General features: G+C 46.8%; 1 protein-coding gene across 2 annotated transcripts in view; it reads right to left on the bottom strand.

Annotated features, from left to right (window-relative positions):
- Positions 1-4,604: 4,604 nt before the first annotated feature.
- The window catches only part of KPNA4 (karyopherin subunit alpha 4), a 74,600-nt gene continuing 55,740 nt past the window's right edge, over positions 4,605-23,464 (bottom strand). For both annotated transcript variants that reach the window (XM_075340666.1, XM_075340667.1), the window contains exons 16-17: positions 10,433-10,527; positions 4,605-6,522 (exon numbers count right to left, since the gene is read on the bottom strand). In XM_075340666.1, the coding sequence (XP_075196781.1) occupies positions 6,424-6,522; positions 10,433-10,527 (194 nt within the window). In that variant the 3' untranslated portion in view covers positions 4,605-6,423. The remainder of the gene's footprint in view (positions 6,523-10,432; positions 10,528-23,464) is intronic.

The raw sequence follows: 23,464 nt of genomic DNA, 5'->3' as shown, positions 1-23,464 counted from the left end.
AGATTGGCAAGTATATTGATAGTGACATTCTAACTTTTTTTTTTCTACTAAATTTGTGCAAATGTTAGTGTAAAGAGAATGCTCCTATAAAGGGGTTGTCTAGGACAACCCTTTCTGATGCCACTTGTTTCCCCCAGTTAAAATAAAAGACCGTGTATTCATCTCCCATTATGGTGCCAATCCAGCACTGTTAGTAAGCGCGGTTTGGGGGCTCACGTGACATTGTAATGTCACACAAGCCCTGCAACCAACCACCACTCGCTTCTATCTCTGGACCATTATAAATAAACTAACAGGAAGTGAGTGGCAGCCACAGAATCCCTTCCTGTTGATTTGGTTCAGATGAGCCAAAGGCGTGGTTTTCAGCAATTGGCTTTGGGGCTCACGTGATGTCACAATGTTACGTGAGCCTTGAACCACGGGTTACCAACAGCACAGTAACAGCCCCAGAACAGGAAGTGTTGTTCCAGAAGTGGATAACCCCTTTAATAAGAGATTGTCATTTATGACGTTTGTGTAAGCAATACTTTCTGACATGAGACTCGATAGAAGATTAGATTGTGGTAATCGAAGCCTGAGCTTCACATACCCCAAATTAATTTTTTACATGTCTAGATAGAAAAAAATGTTCAAATCATAATACTTCACAATAGGAACGTGTCTCACATATAGGGCACACTTTTTTTTTTCTTATTTTTGGCAATCCAGTTTCAGTAACATGACACTAAACCAAAACTTAATTTTTGGTAACCTTGTTACAGAAAGTTTTATTGGGAGTCTAGCAATCTGCAAGACTTAAAATGGGTCTAAGGGCAATTGGATGTGAAAGAGAAAAAAATAAATAAAATAAAAGTGGCATAAATGTATGGGTTTAACTCTGCCACACCCCAAAGAAAATAATTGATCTATTTTGCCAATGTTTCTGGTCACATGCTGCAGGGCTAACTAGATAAACTGTCCCTCTCCTTTGCCCCAGAAGAAACAAAGGCTCAAAACTATGGAAAAAGTCTCTCCACCTTAATCTTCCACAGTAACAAGCCTTAGTCTTTGTAAAAATAAAAAAAATGATAAGTTGTGGTTATAATTAGGAAATACAATTAAATATTTCCATCTTGGATGACTAGACTGCCGCTTGTATCTACTGAATGTCAGCCCCCTCCTATATAATGCTGCCCACTTACCTATTTACATATTCACATATATGAATGCTTATGAAAAATTACCTGAACTAGAAGTATTGAACTAAAATTCAGAAATGACAGAACAGTAACTGCTCTATGTACAAGACATCCCCTCACTATAGGAAGTCTATCTTGAAGGGGTTGTACTAGATTACTAGATCAGGGATCAGCACCCTGCAGAATGCCCAATATTGGAAAACTACAGCTTCTGGCATCCTGATTGCTATAGACTATCAGTGCACACTTTGCCAGGGTAGATTCCAACAATGCAGACAAGTTTCAGAAAATTTTACAACTGTTCCATCCAAACGGGATAAGTAGGAATCCACAGGGCACTGTAGAAACAATCCAAATTGATATATTTGGGACTGGAAGTCAGTTCCATTTAAGATCTCAGCAAATCTGCCCTGTGTGATACCTTTCCTGTGCGCTGCTAATGGGTTTAGCAGTTTCCTTGGACGCACCATGCATAGACATGTTTATCATCATGGCACAAAAAGGTAGAATCTGGAACACACAAGGCTCATTTTAAAAATATATATATATATATATATATATATTTTAAAAATATATATATATATATATATATATATATATATATATATATATATATATATATATATATATATATATATATATATATATATATATATATATATATATATATATATATATATATATATATATATCTTTGAATTACTGTCAAATAGAAAGTTAGGAAACTTTCAAATCACTTTCTGAGTGTATTTGTCTTCATTCCTGATGTATGGGGGGGTTTCCAAACCCTTGCTTTTTCCCCAGGTGTTTATTTTTTACCTGCCTACAGCTGCATGGATATCAGAATGTACTCATCTGGAGTACAGATGATGGCAGTGAAAGGAGTTAGTTCTGTTCCCTCCTATGAGTGTTGTGCTGGTGAACACAAACTCCTGCAGCAACTTATTCCCAGAGTTAGTGATAAATAGGTGCAGACCCCTTCACTACCATCATCTGTACTTCAAATGAAGATGTTCTAATATCAATACAGCTGAATACAGGCACATATAGTGGAAAAGCAGGGCTTTGAAAGGCAAGTACACGCATACTATATATTTACAGGAATAAAAGAAATCCCCCTAATAGTGATTTGCAAGCCTTCACAACTTTTCACGCTTGACAAAAAAAAACAAACAGCTCAGTTACTATTGAACCCCTAATGATTCAGTAATTAATAGTTATATATAGTTAGGAGAATCAAATACTGTATGATTGCAACGCAACATTTAGCGTGGAGACCATCACCATGTTAAGGCTTGGTCACACAATGTGAGTGAGTGCAGGAAGTGTGAACCAAGCTGGATCGTAACATATTTGCAAGCTAGATATGCACACATCAGTCAGGAATCATATACAAGCAGACCAAGGGCGAAAACTTATAAACCTCTACAAATAGCTAGGACGTCAAATAAAGCAATTTTGTGAACAGCCATCTATAAATGTACCCCCCTACCCAGAACTGAAAGGGTAGTCAATTGCATTTGCTCTAGAATTTGGAATTTTTTTTTTTACAAACAGGAGAGAGGGAAAAGAAACCCCCTCTGTGGTATTGAAGTAATATCACGCTGTGGATCTACAGCATGGCTTACAAAGATGGAATACTTGTCCTTTATGCTCTAAGGCCATGTGTGCACTTTGCGTTTTTTCATGCATTTCCGCAGCGTTTTAAACTGCAGCGTTTAAATGCAAAAATGCATGCGTTTTGATTTTCAAACAGTCAATAGGAAATTGAGATTTCTTGTGCGCACAATGCTGTTAAAAACGCAGTGTTTTAGTTGCAGAAAATTTGAAAAACTCAGCGTTTAAAGAAGCAACATGTCAATTGTTTTTGCAATTTTGGCAGCGTTTTGCTAACATTAGAGTCAATAAGAACTTTCAAAACGCATCCTAAATCAAAATCCCAGCATTTTACATGCTTTTTTGGCAAAATAAATGCATGCGTTTTTGACTGTGTAAAGGGACATGTTATTCCCTTATTATACAGTCCGACAATTAAATTATTGCAAAACCAAAATTTAACGTCATTTTATGCATAATTATAACAGTTATAATTTTCATAAAATTAGCTATTTTGGGCACAATTTAAAATATGATATATGTTAACATTTTTTCCCATTTTTTTCCATAGTGTTTGAATATTTAAACTTTATTTAGCAGTGTATTTGTATTCAAAACGCATCTGACTTTAAGCAATGAAAAAGCTTGTAAATTGCAGTAAAAAACGCAGCTAAAACGCGGTAAAAATGTAAGCGTAATTGCAGCGTTTTTGTGGTCACAACCAAATTTGACAAAGACAATTTCTGCCAGAGGATGAGTTTAGAACTGCAACTACCTCGACGAAAAGTGCGCACATAGCCTTAGAGTACAACAAATGAATGGGTTGTCTAGGAGTCAAAAGTATGTATGCAGACCAAACTTATCCAGTGGCCTGTACTGCAGTGTTGACCACATGGTCTTAAGAACTGGGCAGAGCTCTCAGCCCTTACATTCCCACAATTCAGTGCTAGACTGGACACCACTGAATTCAACACATTTCCCCAAGTGGTATATTTGCATCTTATAATGGTCCTTAGCTACTAGCTACTCGTTAGCCATTAAGCAGTTTAGGCTATGTGCGCACTAGAAAGTGCCATTTTCTTAAGAAAAAAAAAAAATGGACCCTCTGAAAGAATCCCGCACCCACGGTAAGAACCGCACCCGCGTTTTTGCCACGGATTTTTCACAAGTTGGTCCCCGTGGTAAAAACGCAGTGTGCGCACAAGGCCTAAGCCTGTTTACACAGGTGAACCACGCTTCAGATGTGCACAGATTTATCTGTAATTGACTATTCAATGCGCATAGCCTGCCATCGTTCTTGGCAGCCCAAGTTGTGTTTGCACAGGATGATGTGCTTCTGAGAACGATCATCTCTTTTGGGCAAATATAAGATATATATATATTTTTTTTCTGCCATAAGATGACCAGTGTAAAATTTGAGAATGTGCTATACATTTAACAAAATATCCCTCTTCAGACCTAGTTCAAAAGACCGCATGACTGCAGCTAATTAATATGGAAATCCACGTGTTACACCCCAGATCTAGATGTATTAGAAATGTGTTTTCTACCTTCTTCCATGGACTTAAAATAGCAGATATTTCTCTACAAAGGGAGCTATGCAAGTATACAAAATCTAAATGGTGATGACGCTTACATGCAAAAGAAAACCCACTCCAAAATATTAGAAGCGTTGAAGTTGCACAATACATAGCACCCGTTTCATTACACAGGCAGACCCTAGCACATCCTGCACCTTTATCATAGGTTCTACAATTTGTCTAAACTCAGAATGAGGAGAAAAAGAAAAAAAAAAAAGCAAAAAATAAAAAAATAAGACAAAGCAATGAGTTGTGTCTTAAGGATTACTCTTTATTTCCCATGACAGTCTAGCTTGTCTTCTACAGTAATAAGTTTACAAGCTAGTTATATTCTGTTCCTAGAAGTATACTGTAACCATATTTCAGATGACAAGGAATGCTGCAAAAATACTCTAATCCAACAAAGTAAGATTCACAAAATAATCTGTATCCATTCTACAGTGTTTTACCAGTTATCTTTAACACAAAAGAAGATATTGATGCTAATGGTGGCTATGGTCGTACATCTTATAGCAACTTGTTGTTCATGCAACACTTGTGCTCAAAGGGAAGGCACAGCATTTCCTACAATGAGCCACCTTATAAAGAGTTCTGCGATTTCTAGAAATCCCTGTAGCTTTTAATTTAGTGTGCATTACCTCCCATCGAGGCAGTCTTCCAATTAAAAGTCACTTGCAGAATACGATCAATGCAAGTCTTAAAAAATACAAAGTTATCTCCCTAAAGTGGCTCAAAATAGATTGTTCATGGCTGCCTACATCTATAGATAAAAAGACTCAATGGAAGGGCTTAGGCATAATAGGTGTTGAAACCATGAATCCATTTTTACATGTAATCATACCTCCTAGTAATCTGAATGTAGCAGTACAAATGCACCAAGTATCGTTTTCGAAGTGTCCATATCATTTTCATAGAAAACAAATGTTTGATAACTAACAGGATTGAACACGGCACAGTGTCTACCACAACTGAAACATCTGTACAGGACTCAACAAAATGTATCTAAAAAATAAACTATGCTGTTTGCTGCCACATGCAAATATATTCATGAAAATGAAAGGATTGGGTGGATTAGCTTCTTTCTGTATGGCATCTCATACTGGGGAGAAACAGAAGATGGAAAGGGAGAATACGACTTTTCATGCATGTCCTTTTTGGTACACAAATCAGCTTTGATGATATGGAACAGTTTTCATAACATCAAACATTTATCTGGTGCAGATGCACAGGGTTGCCTTCTTCAATCTCCTTATTTTCTAAGCAACTTAAAATATACAAGCCATACAAGTTAGAAACTAAATAAAAAAAAAAAGTAAAGTGAAACGAAAAAAAAACAAAAAAAAAAACAAACAAAAAAAAAAACAAAGCACACAGGCTGCAGGAGTAAACCAAAATCTGCTGCTATAAGCGGTCTTTGTTTTCACGTCCAGTGTAAGGTAACACTTAAGAACTTATTGTTTTCTAGGTTTTAGGATCGACCCCCTGAAGGCGATTCAAGCTTGCATGCGTTCACATACAGCACCACACCCATACTCTCGTACACACGCCACTCCTGGACTGAAAGTCTGCTTCATGAGTGAATTGCCTCACGTTAGTAAAATGAGCCTGGCTCCACGACAAGGTGTCCAGACATTCATCCAGTGCTGTCCATTCATACGGAGCGTCTTAGCAAGGCCTGGGCTTTTTCTCCTTGGACTTGTGTGGGCATCCTACCCATAGGTTTTTCTTTATTTTTTGCTTACAAGGCTTGATGATGACGACAGCACTGCGTTTCCTCATTTGCTCTGTTAGATCAATGATCGCTCTCAGGCACTGAAGATCTTTGACCTGTAGCCTTTTTCCTCTGCACAACCTATATAAGCATTCGGTGTGAAGTTTTCATTACATTTGCCACTCATTCTCATTCGCACCCACTCGCCATCTTGACATCATTTGGTCTTTACTGTCATCCAAATGAAGTCCGCACATTTCTGTCTCCGATTTAATGCAGCAGCAGATCCCATGAGCCAAGCTTGATGGATCAAACCAGTTTTCAGTGCTGCACTGTACCTAACTTCCAACCATTCTTCCTAAAACTGGAACCCTTCTGCTGGTACATTGGCAGCTGAATTGAAGTTGAACGTTCCACCTTGTATGGTCTCAGGAACAAGGCTAGAATCTTCATCAATCTATGGAAGAAGACAAACACCATCATAGTATGAACATGTGCATGTTTACGAGGCATGTTTCAATTATCTAACAATCATACAAATGTTCAGAATATGGGGGCAGTTGACACCATCAAAAATAATGCCCAAGTCCTGCCAGAATAGAAACCTACACACACTTTACAATATCAAATTATAATCTGTAAATCAAGCACAAAGGACAGAACCCTTCTAGGACATTGTAAAGAGCGGGCGAGCTTATTACAGTAGCTTCAAAAGAAACTTTAAGATATACTGTCAAATTAACAATTCTATCAGGGTTACATCATATACAGCATTGGATCAGTGGTTAGATTGCAAGGAAAAATAACACCCCCCCCCCTCAAAAAAACCTGCATTGTAAGTGGCTTCCTAAATTGACAAACTATACTGCTGTGGTGACAGGTTTTTTTATGCATTTTTTTCTGCACCAAAACCTGCTCTCGTGGCAGTAAGAGTGGAGTTCAAAAAGTTTGCAGCGTTTATTTTGGGGCCAGGGTGCAGATTAGGTGTGCTAATAAAGCTAGTTTTATTCACCGCAAATGCCTCAAAATGGTGTATTATGCAGTTTATTTAACCTTGGCATTTCTTTATATGGGTCAAAGAAAATGGTTAACAAAAAAAACCTGATGCAACAGCACCATGGAGGAAGGATGTGCCCCCAAGGACAGGAACATACAGCTTTAAAAGGCGGAGCCTCTGTACACTCTTTAGTGGTTACAGGCTATGTGCCCACAGGAGATTAAACCTGCGGGTTTATCTGAGGAAAATCAGCGGATTTTCTGGATTTTCCAGATAAATCCGCAGGTTTCAGCATGCACAGACACTCCCCATGTTATCCTGTGGGACATGGGGGAGTGTCTGTGTCCATGCTATGGATACGTGTGGCTGCGATGTCCCGCAGCCGCACGTAATTGCCGCTATTTTGCTGTACTACCGCAGCTAAAAATAGCTGCGGATTCCGGTGAGCAGCTGCGGGAAACCTGCGGATGTACCTACGGATATATCCGCAGGTACAAACTTCCATGGACACATAGCCTAAAGAGCAAGATAGGTACTCCATTTAGTGTGACAAATATATACAGGTTTGGCAATATAAAAAAAAATATACCAATATCTTTACCACCAGTTTTCCTATATTTATTTAATCTATACTACACCATCTGAGTCAAGCATGGAATGAGCCAGTTTAAGAAAATAAAAGGGTACTGTCACAGGTGTGGAAAATCCAATTAGGCTATGTGCCCAAGGGAGCTCGCACCTGCGGATTTTGCCACGGAAAACCAGCAGATATATCTGGATTTTCTAGATAAATGTGCAGGTTTTAGCAAGAACAGATACTCTCCATGTTATCCTATGGGACATGGGGAGTGTGTGTGCATGCTGCGGTAAGTGCGGATGTCTTGCAGCCACACAACTGCACGTCAATTATTCCTGCAGATGTCCCGGCCGGGACTTCCGCAGGTAAGTCGCATGAATGTCCGCAAGTTTTCCGCAGCTATTTCGCTGGAATCCCGCAGCTAACCTGCAAAAAAAAAAAAAAAAAAATCCAGTTCAGGACCAGACTTGTGCCCAAATATCTGCCTGGAAGCCAAACCCCATATACGTCTATGGGGACCCAAACATTGTGCTATAAAATGGAGGTAGAAAGAGCTAGGGGGCTGTAACAGTAGAATAAGGCTATGTGCGTACTATGGCATTTTTGCATTCCTCAAAAACGCTGCATTTTTGGCCGCAAAAAAAAAAAAAAAACAAAAACGCACAAAAACGCAGCAGTAAAAATGCATGCGTTGAGATTCGGGCTGAGTTTTTGATCACTGTTTTTCCAATGCATTGCATGGGTGAAAAACGCAGTATAAAAACGCAGGAAAGAATTGAAATGACCATTTATTTTTTTTAGCACAAAAACACAGCTAAAAATAAAAGCTGTGTGCGGACAATAAAAATGAAAACTCAGACTTTGCTGGGGAAGCAAAGTCATGCAGTTTTAGTCCAAAAAAAAAAAAAAACAAACCCGAAAAACGCTGAGTGCGCACATATAGCCTTATACTTATCGAGTCTCCAGCGCAGCTGTCCCACTCCTTTCAGGTCCAATAATTAACTCTCATACATATTCACTGCTTCTCCCGCCCACTGGCAGTCGTTTAGTCTGATTGGTTGCAGTCAGACCGTGCCCCACCCTGTGTGACAGCCTGTGAGATTCCAACCAATCACATGCTAACTGTCTCTATGGTGTAAAAATAACTCCCACTATTATTGTTAAGAACATACTGGAAGTTGCAGGTTTACATGATACAAGTGTATATGGGGTACTTTTCCTTGACAAGATTGTAAGTAATAAAGATATTATTCCTTTTGACATATTACTTATAAAATACAATCTACCAATATCAGAGAAATATAAATGGACTCTTATATGGGAGTTTCTGCAAGAAACATCAAAAAAAAATTACCCACCTTCATCATAGATGATCATAAGTCATAGACTTACTAAAAAACCCATTAAACATAGGTTTATGGAATACCAGTAACATATTCAATTTTTAATGATGACTACACTTTAAGAAATTGAAATATACGTAATTTTGCGAAAAAGAACTGAATACGACATTTCAATCTAACAAATGGAAATCTGCATTAACCTATACATACTCGATGTCTACCTGTATATCCATACAAGAATCTTATTATAAGATTCTGGTTGAGCTTTACTATACCCCACAAAACTACATAGATTCTCTTCTCATAATTCTGATTTATGTTGGAGAGAATGTGGAGAGAGAGGTACTACCAGTCATATTTTTTTTGGAGTTGTCCAAAACTGAAGGAATTGTGGAGAGATACAGAAATTCTCCTCCATAGTGTAACCTCATCTGAAATTAGTCTCTCTGCGGAATTAGTTCTGCTATCAAATCGGGATGAACTTAACTTAAAATTATAGACATATTTCCTGTCATATCATACAAGTGATTAAAAATCTCCTCGCTGCCAACTGGAGAAATACTAATATTCCATCTATACATGAAGTAATAAAGAATTTCCTCTCACAATCTTTACGAATTTAAGTTTGCTTTGAAAGATAGATTATATGATAATTACTCGGTGAGATGGAACCTTTGGTCAAAGAAGTTCAATCCCAATCTTATTATATTAAATCCTTGAGTTAGAGGAGCTACTAGCTGTAAAGAAGGGAATTTTGTTTACTTACCGTAAATTCCTTTTCTTCTAGCTCCTATTGGGAGACCAAGACAATTGGGTGTATAGCTACTGCCTCCGGAGGCAGTAGCTATACACCCAGTTGTCTGGGTCTCCCAATGGAGCGACAAAGAAAATGATTTATATTCTCCGTCTTTTTTTATTCTAATAGTTACGTTTAGCAATTTATGTGGTAAGAGATTCAGTTTAAATTTTCAGCCAAAACTCTAACTCTAGCTTACCTTTTTCTTTAATCCTATAGTCTTTCCCTCCCCCCCCCCCCCCTTTTTTTTTTGTTTTCCCCCTTTCCCGTGCTCCACTTTTTCTATTTCAAAAATTGAATGTTAATTTAACTTTAGATTGTAATTTGACTAATTGTTGTTAAATTTTACTGTTAACAATTTGTTTTGTTTGAACCAAATTTTAAAATGAAAAATATGTAAACAAGTGTATATGCGGCAGACCTGAAACTGCAATTGATCACTGTGCTAAGCCTGGTGATTTCTGTAGTGACCGTGATTCTGATTATGTAGCAAGCCATACTGTGCTTCATATTAAAACATCCTCAAAATATTTTACAGATGAGGAGGATATAATGGAGTTTCTGCTCAAAAAAGTCAGTTTCCAGATTGGGTATGTTCACATTGAGTTTTTTGGCGCAGAAACTCAATCAAGGAAAGGCACTACAGGTACTTACATCATCTGATGAGAAAAACTGGTCAATTATTTCAAAGGCCAGTTTGTAGATATCTTCATTCTCATGACTCTGGAGCTGTTCAATCTTTTCCAGGCCTGTGGAGACAGATGCATTAAGTTATTTTAAATATATGTATATATCCGAGGCTCTATGGTCTTGCATTGATCGAAAGAGCACTACCCCAAAGGAGGAGGATTGTAGGAGCTCTCAAAAAAAAAAAAAAAGAAGAAGGAGCAGTCAAATGGGACAAAGGGGACTGACGAAGCACAGGGAACTAGGGAAGATAGCAATTGGTACATTAATACAACAACACTGCCTTAGGCCAGTTTCACACGTCAGTGAAAAACACTGACGTTTTTCACTGGCGTGTAAAACACGCACATGTCCCTCCGTGTGCCGTGAATTACGGCACACGTGGGTTGTCCAAGTGCAATACGGGCTCCGTTCTCTGTGGCCCGTGATTGCACTTAGAAAAATAGAATTTTGTTTACTTACCGTAAATTCTTTTTCTTATAGTTCCGTATTGGGAGACCCAGACCATGGGTGTTTAGCTTCTGCCTCCGGAGGACACAAAGTACTACACTAAAAGTGTAGCTCCTCCCCCTGAGCTTATACACCCCCTGGTGAGCAGACCCAGCCAGTTTAGTGCAAAAGCTGAAGGAGAATAGCCACCCACAAGTAGAACAGAGCAAAAGCCGGAACAACCGGAGACTCTGTCCACGACAACAGCCGGTGATAACACGCGGAACAAGAAAATTGCCAACAGGCAACAGGGAGGGTGCTGGGTCTCCCAATACGGAACTATAAGAAAAAGAATTTACGGTAAGTAAACAAAATTCTCTTTTTCTTTATCGTTCCTTTGGGAGACCCAGACCATGGGACGTTCCAAAGCAGTCCCTGGGTGGGAAATAAACCGAAAAAAGGCAAGAAGTAGGCAGAACCTAACTTCACAAATGGGCGACAGCCGCCGGAAGGATGTGTCTGCCCAAGCTCGCATCTGCCGAAGCATGAGCATGCACTTGGTAGTGCTTCGAAAAGGTATGCAGGCTAGTCCAAGTGGCAGCCTGACAGACTTGTTGAGCCGTAGCCTGGTGCCTGAAAGCCCAAGAGGCACCAACAGCTCTGGTCGAATGTGCCTTGATCCCCGGCGGGGGAGGCACCCGAGAACTCTGGTAGGCGTCCAAAATGGTCGATCTAATCCAACGGGCCAAGGTCGGCTTAGAAGCAGAGAGGCCCTTGCGCCGACCTGTGGTTAGCACAAAAAGAGAAGTGCACCGTTTAAGAGCAGCGGTGCGAGACACATAGATCCGGAGCGCAGGCACCAGATCCAGAGTATGCAGCGCTTTTTCAAAGCGATGAACAGGAGCCGGACAAAAGGAAGGTAGGGTAATGTCCTGGTTAAGGTGGAAAGGCGAGACCACCTTAGGAAGAAAGTCCAGAGTCGGACGGAGAACCACCTTGTCTTGATGAAAGAAGGGAATTTTGTTTACTTACCGTAAATTCCTTTTCTTCTAGCTCCAATTGGGAGACCCAGACAATTGGGTGTATAGCTATGCCTCCGGAGGCCACACAAAGTATTACACTAAAGTGTAAAGCCCCTCCCCTTCTGCCTATACACCCCCCGTGCATCACGGGCTCCTCAGTTTTGGTGCAAAAGCAAGAAGGAGGAAAATATTATAAATTGGTTTAAAGTAAATTCAATCCGAAGGAATATCGGAGAACTGAAACCATTCAACATGAACAACATGTGTACACAAAGAACAACAGCCCGAAGGGAACAGGGGCGGGTGCTGGGTCTCCCAATTGGAGCTAGAAGAAAAGGAATTTACGGTAAGTAAACAAAATTCCCTTCTTTGTCGCTCCATTGGGAGACCCAGACAATTGGGACGTCCAAAAGCAGTCCCTGGGTGGGTAAATAATACCTCATAATAGAGCCGTAAACTGCTCCGTCCTACAGGTGGGCAACCGCCGCCTGAAGGACTCTCCTACCTAGGCTGGCATCTGCCGAAGCATAGGTATGCACCTGATAGTGTTTCGTGAAAGTGTGCAGGCTCGACCAGGTAGCCGCCTGACACACCTGCTGAGCCGTAGCCTGGTGCCGCAAGGCCCAGGACGCCCCCACGGCCCTGGTAGAATGGGCCTTCAGCCCTGAGGGAACCGGAAGCCCCGAGGAACGATAAGCTTCGAGAATTGGTTCCTTGATCCACCGAGCCAGGGTCGATTTGGAAGCTTGTGACCCTTTACGCTGGCCAGCGACAAGGACAAAGAGTGCATCCGAGCGGCGCAGGGGCGCCGTACGAGAAATGTAGAATCTGAGTGCTCTCACCAGATCTAACAAGTGCAAATCCTTTTCACATTGGTGAACTGGATGAGGACAAAAAGAGGGTAAGGAGATATCCTGATTGAGATGAAAGGGGGATACCACCTTAGGGAGAAATTCCGGAACCGGACGCAGAACCACCTTGTCCTGGTGAAACACCAGGAAAGGGGCTTTGCACGACAACGCTGCTAGCTCAGACACTCTCCGAAGTGAAGTGACTGCTACTAGGAAGACCACTTTCTGCGAAAGGCGTGAGAGAGAAATATCCCTCATTGGCTCGAACGGTGGTTTCTGAAGAGCCATCAGCACCCTGTTCAGATCCCAGGGTTCTAACGGACGCTTGTAAGGAGGGACGATGTGACAAACCCCCTGCAGGAACGTGCGTACCTGTGGAAGTCTGGCTAGGCGCTTCTGAAAAAACACAGAGCGCAGAGACTTGTCCCTTAAGGGAGCCGAGCGACAAACCCTTTTCCAATCCGGATTGAAGGAAGGACAGAAAAGTGGGCAAGGCAAATGGCCAGGGAGAAAAACCCTGAGCAGAGCACCACGACAGGAATATCTTCCACGTCCTGTGGTAGATCTTGGCGGACGTTGGTTTCCTAGCCTGTCTCATAGTGGCAATGACCTCTTGAGATAACCCTGAAGACGCTAGGATCCAGGACTCAATGGCCACACAGTCAGGTTGAGGGCCGCAGAATTCAGATGGAAAAATGGCCCTTGAGACAGCAAGTCTGGTCGGTCTGGTAGTGCCCACGGTTGGCCGACCGTGAGATGCCATAGATCCGGGTACCACGACCTCCTCGGCCAGTCTGGAGCGACGAGGATGGCGCGGCGGCAGTCGGCCCTGATCTTGCGTAACACTCTGGGCAACAGTGCCAGAGGAGGAAACACATAAGGGAGTTGAAACTGCGACCAATCCTGAACTAAGGCGTCTGCCGCCAGAGCTCTGTGATCTTGAGACCGTGCCATGAATGTCGGGACCTTGTTGTTGTGCCGAGACGCCATGAGATCGACGTCCGGCATCCCCCAGCGGCAACAGATCTCCTGAAACACGTCCGGGTGAAGGGACCATTCCCCTGCGTCCATTCCCTGGCGACTGAGAGTCTGCTTCCCAGTTTTCTACGCCCGGGATGTGAACTGCGGATATGGTGGAGGCTGTGGCTTCCACCCACAGTAGAATCCGCCGGACTTCCTGGAAGGCTTGCCGACTGCGTGTCCCGCCTTGGTGGTTGATGTATGCCACCGCTGTGGAGTTGTCCGACTGAATTCGGATCTGTTTGCCTTCCAGCCACGGCTGGAACGCCTTTAGGGCAAGATACACTGCCCTTATCTCCAGAACATTGATCTGAAGGGAGGACTCTGTCTGAGTCCAAGTACCCTGAGCCTTGTGGTGGAGAAAGACCGCTCCCCACCCTGACAGGCTCGCGTCCGTCGTGACCACCGCCCAGGATGGGGGCAGGAAGGATTTCCCCTTCGATAGAGAAGTGGGGAGAAGCCACCACTGAAGGGAAGCCTTGGCTGCCCGCGAAAGGGAGACGTTCCTGTCGAGGGACGTCGACTTCCTGTCCCATTTGCGGAGAATGTACCATTGAAGTGGGCGCAGATGAAACTGCGCAAAAGGAACTGCCTCCATTGCTGCTACCATCTTCCCTAGGAAGTGCATGAGGCGCCTCAGGGGGTGTGACTGGCCTTGAAGGAGAGATTGCACCCCTGTCTGTAGTGAACGCTGTTTGATCAGCGGAAGCTTCACTATCGCTGAGAGAGTATGAAACTCCATGCCAAGATATGTCAGTGATTGGGCCGGTGTCAGATTTGACTTTGGAAAATTGATGATCCACCCGAAACTCTGGAGAGTCTCTAGAGCAATGTTCAGGCTGTGTTGGCATGCCCCTTGAGAGGGTGCCTTGACAAGCAGATCGTCTAAGTAAGGGATCACCGAGTGTCCATGAGAGTGCAGAACTGCTACTACTGTTGCCATGACCTTGGTGAAGACCCGTGGGGCTGTCGCCAGGCCGAAAGGCAGTGCCACGAACTGAAGGTGTTCGTCCCCTATGGCGAAACGCAGGAAGCGCTGATGCTCTGGTGCAATCGGTACGTGGAGATAAGCATCTTTGATGTCGATTGATGCCAGGAAATCTCCTTGGGACATTGAGGCGATGACGGAGCGGAGCGATTCCATCCGGAACCGCCTGGTTTTCACATGCTTGTTGAGCAGTTTTAGGTCCAGAACAGGACGGAAGGATCCGTCCTTTTTTGGCACCACGAACAAGTTGGAGTAAAAACCGTGACCCCGTTGCTGAAGAGGAACAGGGATTACCACTCCTTCCGCCTTCAGAGTACACACTGCCTGCAGAAGAGCATCGGCTCTCTCGGGGGGCGGAGATGTTCTGAAGAAACGAGTCGGAGGACGAGAGCTGAACTCTATCCTGTAACCGTGAGACAAAATGTCTCTCACCCATCGGTCTTTTACCTGTGGCAGCCAAGCGTCGCAAAAGCGGGAGAGCCTGCCACCGACCGAGGATGCGGTTTGAGGAGGCCGAAAGTCATGAGGAGGCCGCTTTGGGAGCGGTTCCTCCGGCGGTCTTTTTAGGACGTGACTTAGACCGCCATGAATCGGAGTTCCTCTGATCTTTCTGAGGCCTTTTGGACGAGGAGAATTGAGACCTGCCCGCGGTTCAAAAGGACCGAAACCTCGATTGTACCTTCCGTGGTTGAGGTCTGTTTGGTTTGGACTGGGGTAAGGATGAGTCCTTTCCCTTGGATTGTTTAATGATTTCATCCAATCGCTCACCAAACAAGCGGTCGCCAGACAATGGCAAACCGGTTAAGAACTTTTTGGAAGCAGAGTCTGCCTTCCATTCACGTAGCCACATGGCCCTGCGTACTACCAACGAATTGGCGGATGCTACCGCCGTACGGCTCGCAGAGTCCAGGATAGCATTAATGGCGTAGGACGCAAACGCCGACGCCTGAGAGGTTAATGACACCACCTGCGGGGCAGATGTACGTGTGACCGTATTAATCTGCGCCTGACAAGCTGAGATAGCTTGGAGTGCCCATACGGCTGCGAATGCTGGAGCAAAAGACGCGCCGATAGCTTCATAGATGGATTTCAACCATAGTTCCATCTGTCTGTCAGTGGCATCTTTGAGCGAAGCCCCATCTTCCACTGCAACTATGGATCTAGCCGCCAGTCTGGAGATTGGAGGATCCACCTTAGGACACTGAGTCCAGCCCTTGACAACATCAGGGGGGAAGGGATAACGTGTATCCTTAAGGCGCTTGGAAAAGCGCTTGTCTGGACAATCTCGGTTTTTCTGGACTGCCTCTCTGAAGTCAGAGTGATCCAGGAACGTACTCAATGTACGCTTGGGAAACCTGAAACGGAATTTCTCTTGAGAAGCTGACTCCTCAATTGGAGGAGCTGGGGGAGAAATATCCAACACCTGATTGATGGTCGCTATAAGGTCATTCACTACGGCGTCACCTTCAGGTGTATCTAGGTTGAGAGCGGTTTCAGGATCAGAATCCTGATCTGTTATCTCCGCTTCATCCTCCAGAGAGTCCTCCTGCTGAGACCCTGAACAGTGTGATGAGGTGGAGGGAATTTCCCAGCGAGCCCGCTTAGGCGGCCTGGGACTGCGGTCCGTGTCAGAGACCTCACCCTGGGACCTATGGGTCACTTTGCTGTTCCAATTGAGGGGGACCTGGGGTCAAAGATTGAACAGTGCCCGGGGCCTGAATCACCGGTCTGGACTGTAAGGCTTCTAGTATTTTAGCAGACCATTTATCCATACTCTCAGACAGTTTGTCAGCAAAAGCTGCAAACTCCGTCCCTGTCACCTGGACAGTGGTAGCAGGTGGTTCCACCTGGGCCACCAGTAGCAGAGGCTCCGGCTGAGTAAGTGCCACAGGGGCCGAGCATTGCACACAATGAGGGTCAGTGGAACCTGCCGGCAGTATAGCTGCACATGAGGTACAGGTTGCAAAGTACGCCTGTGCTTTGGCACCCTTGCTTTTTGCGGACGACATGCATATATTATATATATATATATATATATATATATACACCCACTTCGGCACTCAGTGGGGCCAGCACCACAGGTGCTGCTTACCGACCGCTCAGAGCAGTTGTGTGATCACCAGATTCCCTGCCTGGGTCTCCCTGTGTCGTCTCTCCTCTCCAGCGTCTGAATCGCTGACAGGAATGGCTGCCGGCGTTCTGTGGGGAGGAGGGGACCGTGGGCGTGCCCAAGAAAGTGCGGGAATCTAGTGCCCCAGTGTACTGAGTGAGGGGGGAGGAGGATACTAATGTATGCTCCAGCCCTCAGCGCTGACGATCTGTGCAGCGTCCCGCCCTTCCCCTGACTGGCAGGCCTGTGGGCGGGAATATGCGATACTAGGCCGCAGAAGCCGGGGACTAAAGTTATAAGCGCGGCCGCTCGGTAGTCCCCAGCGCACTAAAACACCCAGCAGTGCTGGAATGAGTATGGCACAAGCGCTCCATGCGCGGTCCCCACGGGGACACAGAGTACCTTTAGTAGCAGGGCCTTGCCCTGACGATACCCGGCTCCTGTCCAGCAGATTCCCCAGGGGCTGCGGAGGGAGCACGGTCCCAGTGCCTGGAGACCGATTAGGATCCCACTTCACCCAGAGCCCATAAGGGATGGGGAAGGAAAACAGCATGTGGCTCCTGCCTGTGTACCCGCAATGGGTACCTCAACCTTAACAACACCGCCGACAAAGTGGGGTAAGAAGGGAGCATGCTGGGGGCCCTGTTATGGGCCCTCTTTTCTTCCATCCGACATAGTCAGCAGCTGCTGCTGACTAAGCTGTGGAGCTATGCGTGGATGTCAGCCTCCTTCGCACAAAGCATAAAAACTGAGGAGCCCGTGATGCATGGGGGGTGTATAGGCAGAAAAGGAGGGGCTTTACACTTTAGTGTAATACTTTGTGTGGCCTCCGGAGGCATAGCTATACACCCAATTGTCTGGGTCTCCCAATGGAGCGACAAAGAAAACTAAAAAAAGGTGACTCCGAAGAGAGCACGGCCAAATCAGAAACTCTGAGGGAAGTTATGGCCACCAGAAAAACCACTTTCTGTGAAAGACGACGCAAAGAGACCTCCCTAGGAGGCTCAAAGGGGGGTTTCTGCAAAACCGTGAGAACTAAATTAAGGTCCCAGGGATCCAAAGGCCACCGGTAAGGCGGAATGATGGGAGACGCGCCTTGCATGAAGGTGCGGACCTGAGCCAGCCGAGCGAGACGCCGCTGGAACAGAACTGACAGAGCTGAGACTTGTCCCTTGAGAGAGTTGAGGGACAGTCCTAGCTGCAGACCGGACTGTAGAAAAGACAGTAGGGTCGGCAAGGAGAATGGCCAAGGAGAATGGTCAGTAGAGCGACACCAGGACAGGAAAATTTTCCAAGTCCTGTGATAGATCTTAGCGGAGGAAGACTTACGGCCCCGAGTCATAGTGGAGATGACTTCAGGAGGAATACCAGAAGCCGTCAAAATCCAGGACTCAAGAGCCACGCCGTCAATTTGAGAGCCACAGAATTAAGGCGGAAAAACGGACCTTGTGAGAGTAGGTCTGGACGGTCCGGGAGATGCCACGGCATCTCTACGGAGAGATGGAGCAGGTCTGGATGCCCAACCTCGCCTGGGCCAGTCCGGTGCAATGAGGATGACTCGACAGCCCTCCGTTCTGATCTTGCGCAGAACCCTGGGCAAGAGAGCTAGAGGGGGAAACACGTAGGACAGACGAAACTGGGACCAGTCTTGAACCAGTGCGTCCGCGGCGAATGCCTGAGGGTCGTGGGAGCGAGCCACGTAAACGGGAACCTTGTTGTTGTGACGGAATGCCATTAGGTCCACGTCCGGAGTGCCCCATTTGCGGCAGATTGACTGAAACACTGCCGGGTGCAGGGACCACTCGCCACCGTCCACGGTTTGACGGCTGAGATAATCTGCCTCCCAGTTTTCCACGCCTGGGATGTGGACTGCGGATATGGTGGACTTGGAGTCCTCCGCCCATTGAAGGATGCGTTGTACTTCCAACATCGCCAGGCGGCTGCGTGTCCCGCCTTGGTGATTGATGTAGGCAACCGCTGTCGCGTTGTCTGACTGGACTCGAATGTGCCTGCCCGCCAACAGGTGGTGAAAAGCTAGGAGAGCTAGAGGCACGGCTCTGGTTTCCAGCACATTGATTGAAAGGGCTGACTCGGACGGAGTCCAAGTGCCCTGCGCTCTGTGGTGGAGATGTACCGCTCCCCAGCCGGATAGACTGGCATCTGTGGTGAGAATCACCCAGGACGGGGCCAGGAAGGAGCGCCCCTGGAACAGGGAGAGGGGCCGAAGCCACCACTGAAGAGAGCTCCTGGTTTGTGGCGAGAGAGCCACTAACCTGTGTAAGGAGGAAGGCCGCTTGTCCCAACAGCGGAGAATGTCCAGCTGCAGGGGGCGCAGATGGAACTGGGCAAAGGGAACAGCCTCCATGGACGCCACCATTTGACCCAGCACCTGCATCAGACGCCTGAGGGTATAACGGCGGGGCCTCAGCAGAGAGCGCACCGCTAGCTGGTGGGACTGCTGTTTGACTAAGGGCAACTTCACAAGTGCCGTCAAGGTCTCGAACTGCATCCCTAGGTACATGAGAGACTGGGTCGGAGTCAGTGTGGATTTGGGCAGGTTGGCCAGCCACCCGATTGAGCTAGAGTGGAGAGAGTGAGCGAGAGTCTGCGCTGGATGAAGCCTTAACTAGAAGGTCGTCCAGGTAAGTAAATCACTGCCAACCCCTGGAGGTAGAGAACTGCAATCACTGCTGCCATGACCTTGGTGAATACCCGAGGGGCCGTGGCCAACCTGAAGGGGAGAGCCACGAATTGGAAGTGATCTTCTCCTACTGCAAAACGTAGCCAACACTGGTGTGACACTGCAATTGGCACATGCAGATGGGCATCTCTGATGTCGATGGATGCCAGGAAATCCCCTTGGGACATAGAGGCAATGACTGATCGCAGAGACTCCATGTGAAAGCGCCGCACCTGAACATGCTTGTTGAGAAGCTTCAGATCCAGGTTGGGCCGGAAGGTACCGTCCTTTTTGGGAACTAGGAAGAGATTTGAGTAGAAACCTCTGAACCGTTCCCGAGCGGGAACTGGTACAATTACTCCATTGGCCTGTAAGGCTGCCACGGCCTGTGAGAAGGCGGCGGCCTTGGAGCAGGGGGGAGTTGAGAGAAAAAATCTGTTTGACGGACTTGAAGAGAATTCTATCCTGTAGCCGTGGGAGATGATATCTCTCACCCACTGATCGGAGACGTGTTGAAACCAAGCGTCGCCAAAGTGGGAGAGCCTGCCACCGACTAAGGACGTTGCTGGAGCGGCCAGATAGTCACGAGGAGGCTGCCTTAGTGGCAGCAGCTCCTGCGGTCTTCTGTGGACGCTCTTTTGTGCGCCAGTTGGATTTCTGGTGCTTGGCTGAGTTAGCGGACGAGGCCGAGGGCTTAGAGGACGACCAGTTGGAGTAACGAAACGGACGAAACCTCGACTGATTCCTACCCTAGGCAGGTTTCCTGGCTTTGGTTTGTGGCATGGAAGTACTCTTCCCGCCAGTAGCTTCCTTAATTTCATCCAGCTGTTCTCCGAACAGCCGGGACCCAGCAAAAGGGAGCCCAGCAAGGTACTTCTTTGAAGAAGCATCTGCCTTCCACTCTCGAAGCCACAAGATTCTGCGGACAGCGAGGGAATTAGCCGAAGCCACCGCAGTGCGGTGAGAAGCCTCCAGCATGGCAGACATGGCATAGGATGAAAAGGCCGAAGCTTGGGAAGTTAAGGCATCCATTTCGGGCATAGATTCCCTGGTGAGGGAATGCATCTCCTCTAGAGAAGCAGAGATGGCCTTGAGAGCCCACACTGCTGCAAAAGTCGGAGAAAACGCGGCCCCCGCCGCTTCATACACGGATTTGGCCAGAAGGTCAATCTGGCGGTCAGTGGAATCCTTAAGGGAAGTGCCATCAGCCACCGACACAACGGTCCGGGCTGCGAGCCTCGACACCGGAGGGTCTACCTTTGGGGACTGAGCCGACTCCTTGACCACCTCAGGTGGAAAGGGAAAACGGTCATCAGAACCACGCTTTGGGAAGCGCTTGTCAGGACAGGCCCTGGGCTTGGTCATAGCGGCCTGAAAACTGGAGTGGTTAAAGAACACTCTTTGCTCTCTTAGGCAAGGTAAACTGGTGTTTTTCTGCCAGAGAGGGTTGCTCCTCTGATACTGGCGGATTAAGATCCAGTACAGAATTAATAGAGGCAATCAAGTCACTAAGATCTGAGTCACTTTCGGACAGATCAATGGGGCACATGGAGTTAGCCTCCGAGCCCCCTGTAAAGGCATCCTCCTCATCCAGCGAGTCAGCTCTGGAATCAGAGCCACGGGAGGAGGAGGGAGAGGGAACCCTGCGTCTCTTCTTAGGAGGACGGGGTCTGGGCCCTGATGATGAATCCTCTGTGAGCTCCGGTCCTGAGGGACCCCTAGCAGCAGAGGCACCCTGTGAAGGGGGCTGATGCATATTCATCAACGTCCTGGACAGAAGTCCCATGGACTCAGCAAATGACTGGGAGATAGACCTAGAAAAGGATTCTACCCAAGCTGGGGGGCTCAGCCGCAGGAGCAGGAGCAGCCTGAGAGACCACTGGGGGTGAGACTCCAGGCTGTGGCACCGCCAAGTTAGAGCAGGCATCACAATGTGGGAAGGTGCTCTGTTCAGGCAGCAGGAGCTTACATGCAGCACATACAGCATAAAGCTTTGGGGCCTTGCTCCTCGTGTGAGACATGCTGCTGGAGTGGGGGCTCTGCCAGAGAATGAACCCCAGAGAGTATATACAGAGGTCCACAACCGGAGACCGGTTGTGGCTTACCAGACCGCTGGAGCGGTGTTGTGTGCCCTCCAGATCCCGAAGCCCGGACCCCCAAGCACAGCACCTCAGCAGAGATGCTGCAGACCAGCGCTGCAATGACTGATCGCAGAGAGAACGCTGAGAAAATGGCCGCCGGAGCGAAGAGAGGGGGCGGGACTTGCTTGAGGAGCGGGATCTGGAGGGCCATAGAGACCTACAGGGGAGGGGACACACACTGCAGTGGGGAGTGTCCCTCCCCTGTACAGAACGGCCGCCGGGAGGAGCCGAGCCTGTCCCTCTGCATGAGTGACATGCGAGGGCAGTGAAACAGAAACTAGGCCTCCGGCGAAGCCGGGGCCTAAATTTGAGCGGCGCGGCCGACGCGCAGGCACCATCGGCGCGGTTCTCAGGCGAAAGCTAGAGAACCCGCCGGAAATGTCAGTAAACACAATAAGCACACTCTCCCCCAAAAATAAAGTACAGGGACCCCGAAATCTAAAAGTCTCAGGTACTTAGCTGCTGAGACGCAGGGCCAAGTCCCTGGGGATGAGTGCTCCGGTCCAGCAGGGTCCTGAAGGGCTGCGGATGGAGACTGGTCTCCTGCCAAGCATGGAGACCGTGCTGGCTCCCACTTCAAGCCAGAGCCCAGGAGGGATGGTGAAGGAGCACGGCATGTAAAGGCTCCAGCCTAGGAATCAACCTTACAACACCGCCGACACAGTGGGGTGAGAAGGGACATGCCGGGGGTCCAGACGTGGACCCCACTCTTCAATCTCGTTCCAAAAGGAAAAAAACTCATGAGAATGCATGTGTGGATGTATGCCTCCTGAACACAAAGCGATAAACTGGCTGGGTCTGCTCACCAGGGGGTGTATAAGCTCAGGGGGAGGAGCTACACTTAAGTGTAGTACTTTGTGTGTCCTCCGGAGGCAGAAGCTAAACACCCATGGTCTGGGTCTCCCAAAGGAACGATAAAGAAATAAACTCACCTGTGCGCGCTCCCGCTCTCCATGGTGCTGATCGCTCCCGCGGTGCAGCATCCGGCCGGCACTGACCCCCGCAGCAGCTGTTTCCGGGTCGGCTGTGTCGTGCATCATGAATATGCGCGACAGTAATGAGCCGGCTCAGAAGCAGCAAGCTGCACGGGCTGCAGAGGACATCGCTGGAGCCGGGTGAGTAAAAATGATTTTTATTTTAAAAGCACGTTTTTTTTCTGGCACGTGTTTCACGGACCACACCACTGCGTGGTCCGTGGGACATCAGTGATGCCAGAAAAAAATGGACATGTCTCCGTGCGGCAATCACGCACACGCGGGTACGCTGCACGGAGACACGTGCAGTGAAAAATCACTCATGTGTGAGCAGACCCATTCATTATAATTGGTCTGCGTATGTCAGTGATTCTGGTACGTTTAAAAAAAAAGCACAAACGTACCAGAATCACTGACGTGTGAAAGGGGCCTTACATACTGTAAAATAGTTTAGGAGATGAAATTTGTAAGGGAGTACTTAAAGGGGTCGGTCCACTATTCGGCCAACCATTTCTGAATCCATGTATCCAGACCCCTCCCCCCCAAAGCACAACATTTATACTTGCCCTCGGTTCCTTTCCAGCAATTTCAGCACTGGCTCTCCCAGGGCTTGTGTGACATTATGTGACATGATCACTGCAGCCAATCAGCACTGGCTACACTCTCCTATGGACGTAATTGACATCTGGAAAAAGAGCAGCATAAGCAGCCGCTCTCACTTCCTCCAGATATCTTCATTTGTCTGTAGGAGACTAGAGTGAAGCTAGCACTGATTTGCAGCAGG

Source organism: Anomaloglossus baeobatrachus, chromosome 3 (assembly GCF_048569485.1).
Source record: "Anomaloglossus baeobatrachus isolate aAnoBae1 chromosome 3, aAnoBae1.hap1, whole genome shotgun sequence".
NCBI classification, from domain to species: domain Eukaryota; kingdom Metazoa; phylum Chordata; class Amphibia; order Anura; family Aromobatidae; genus Anomaloglossus; species Anomaloglossus baeobatrachus.
Note: the sequence above shows the minus strand (reverse complement) of the source record. Positions and strands in the feature narration are given on the sequence as shown.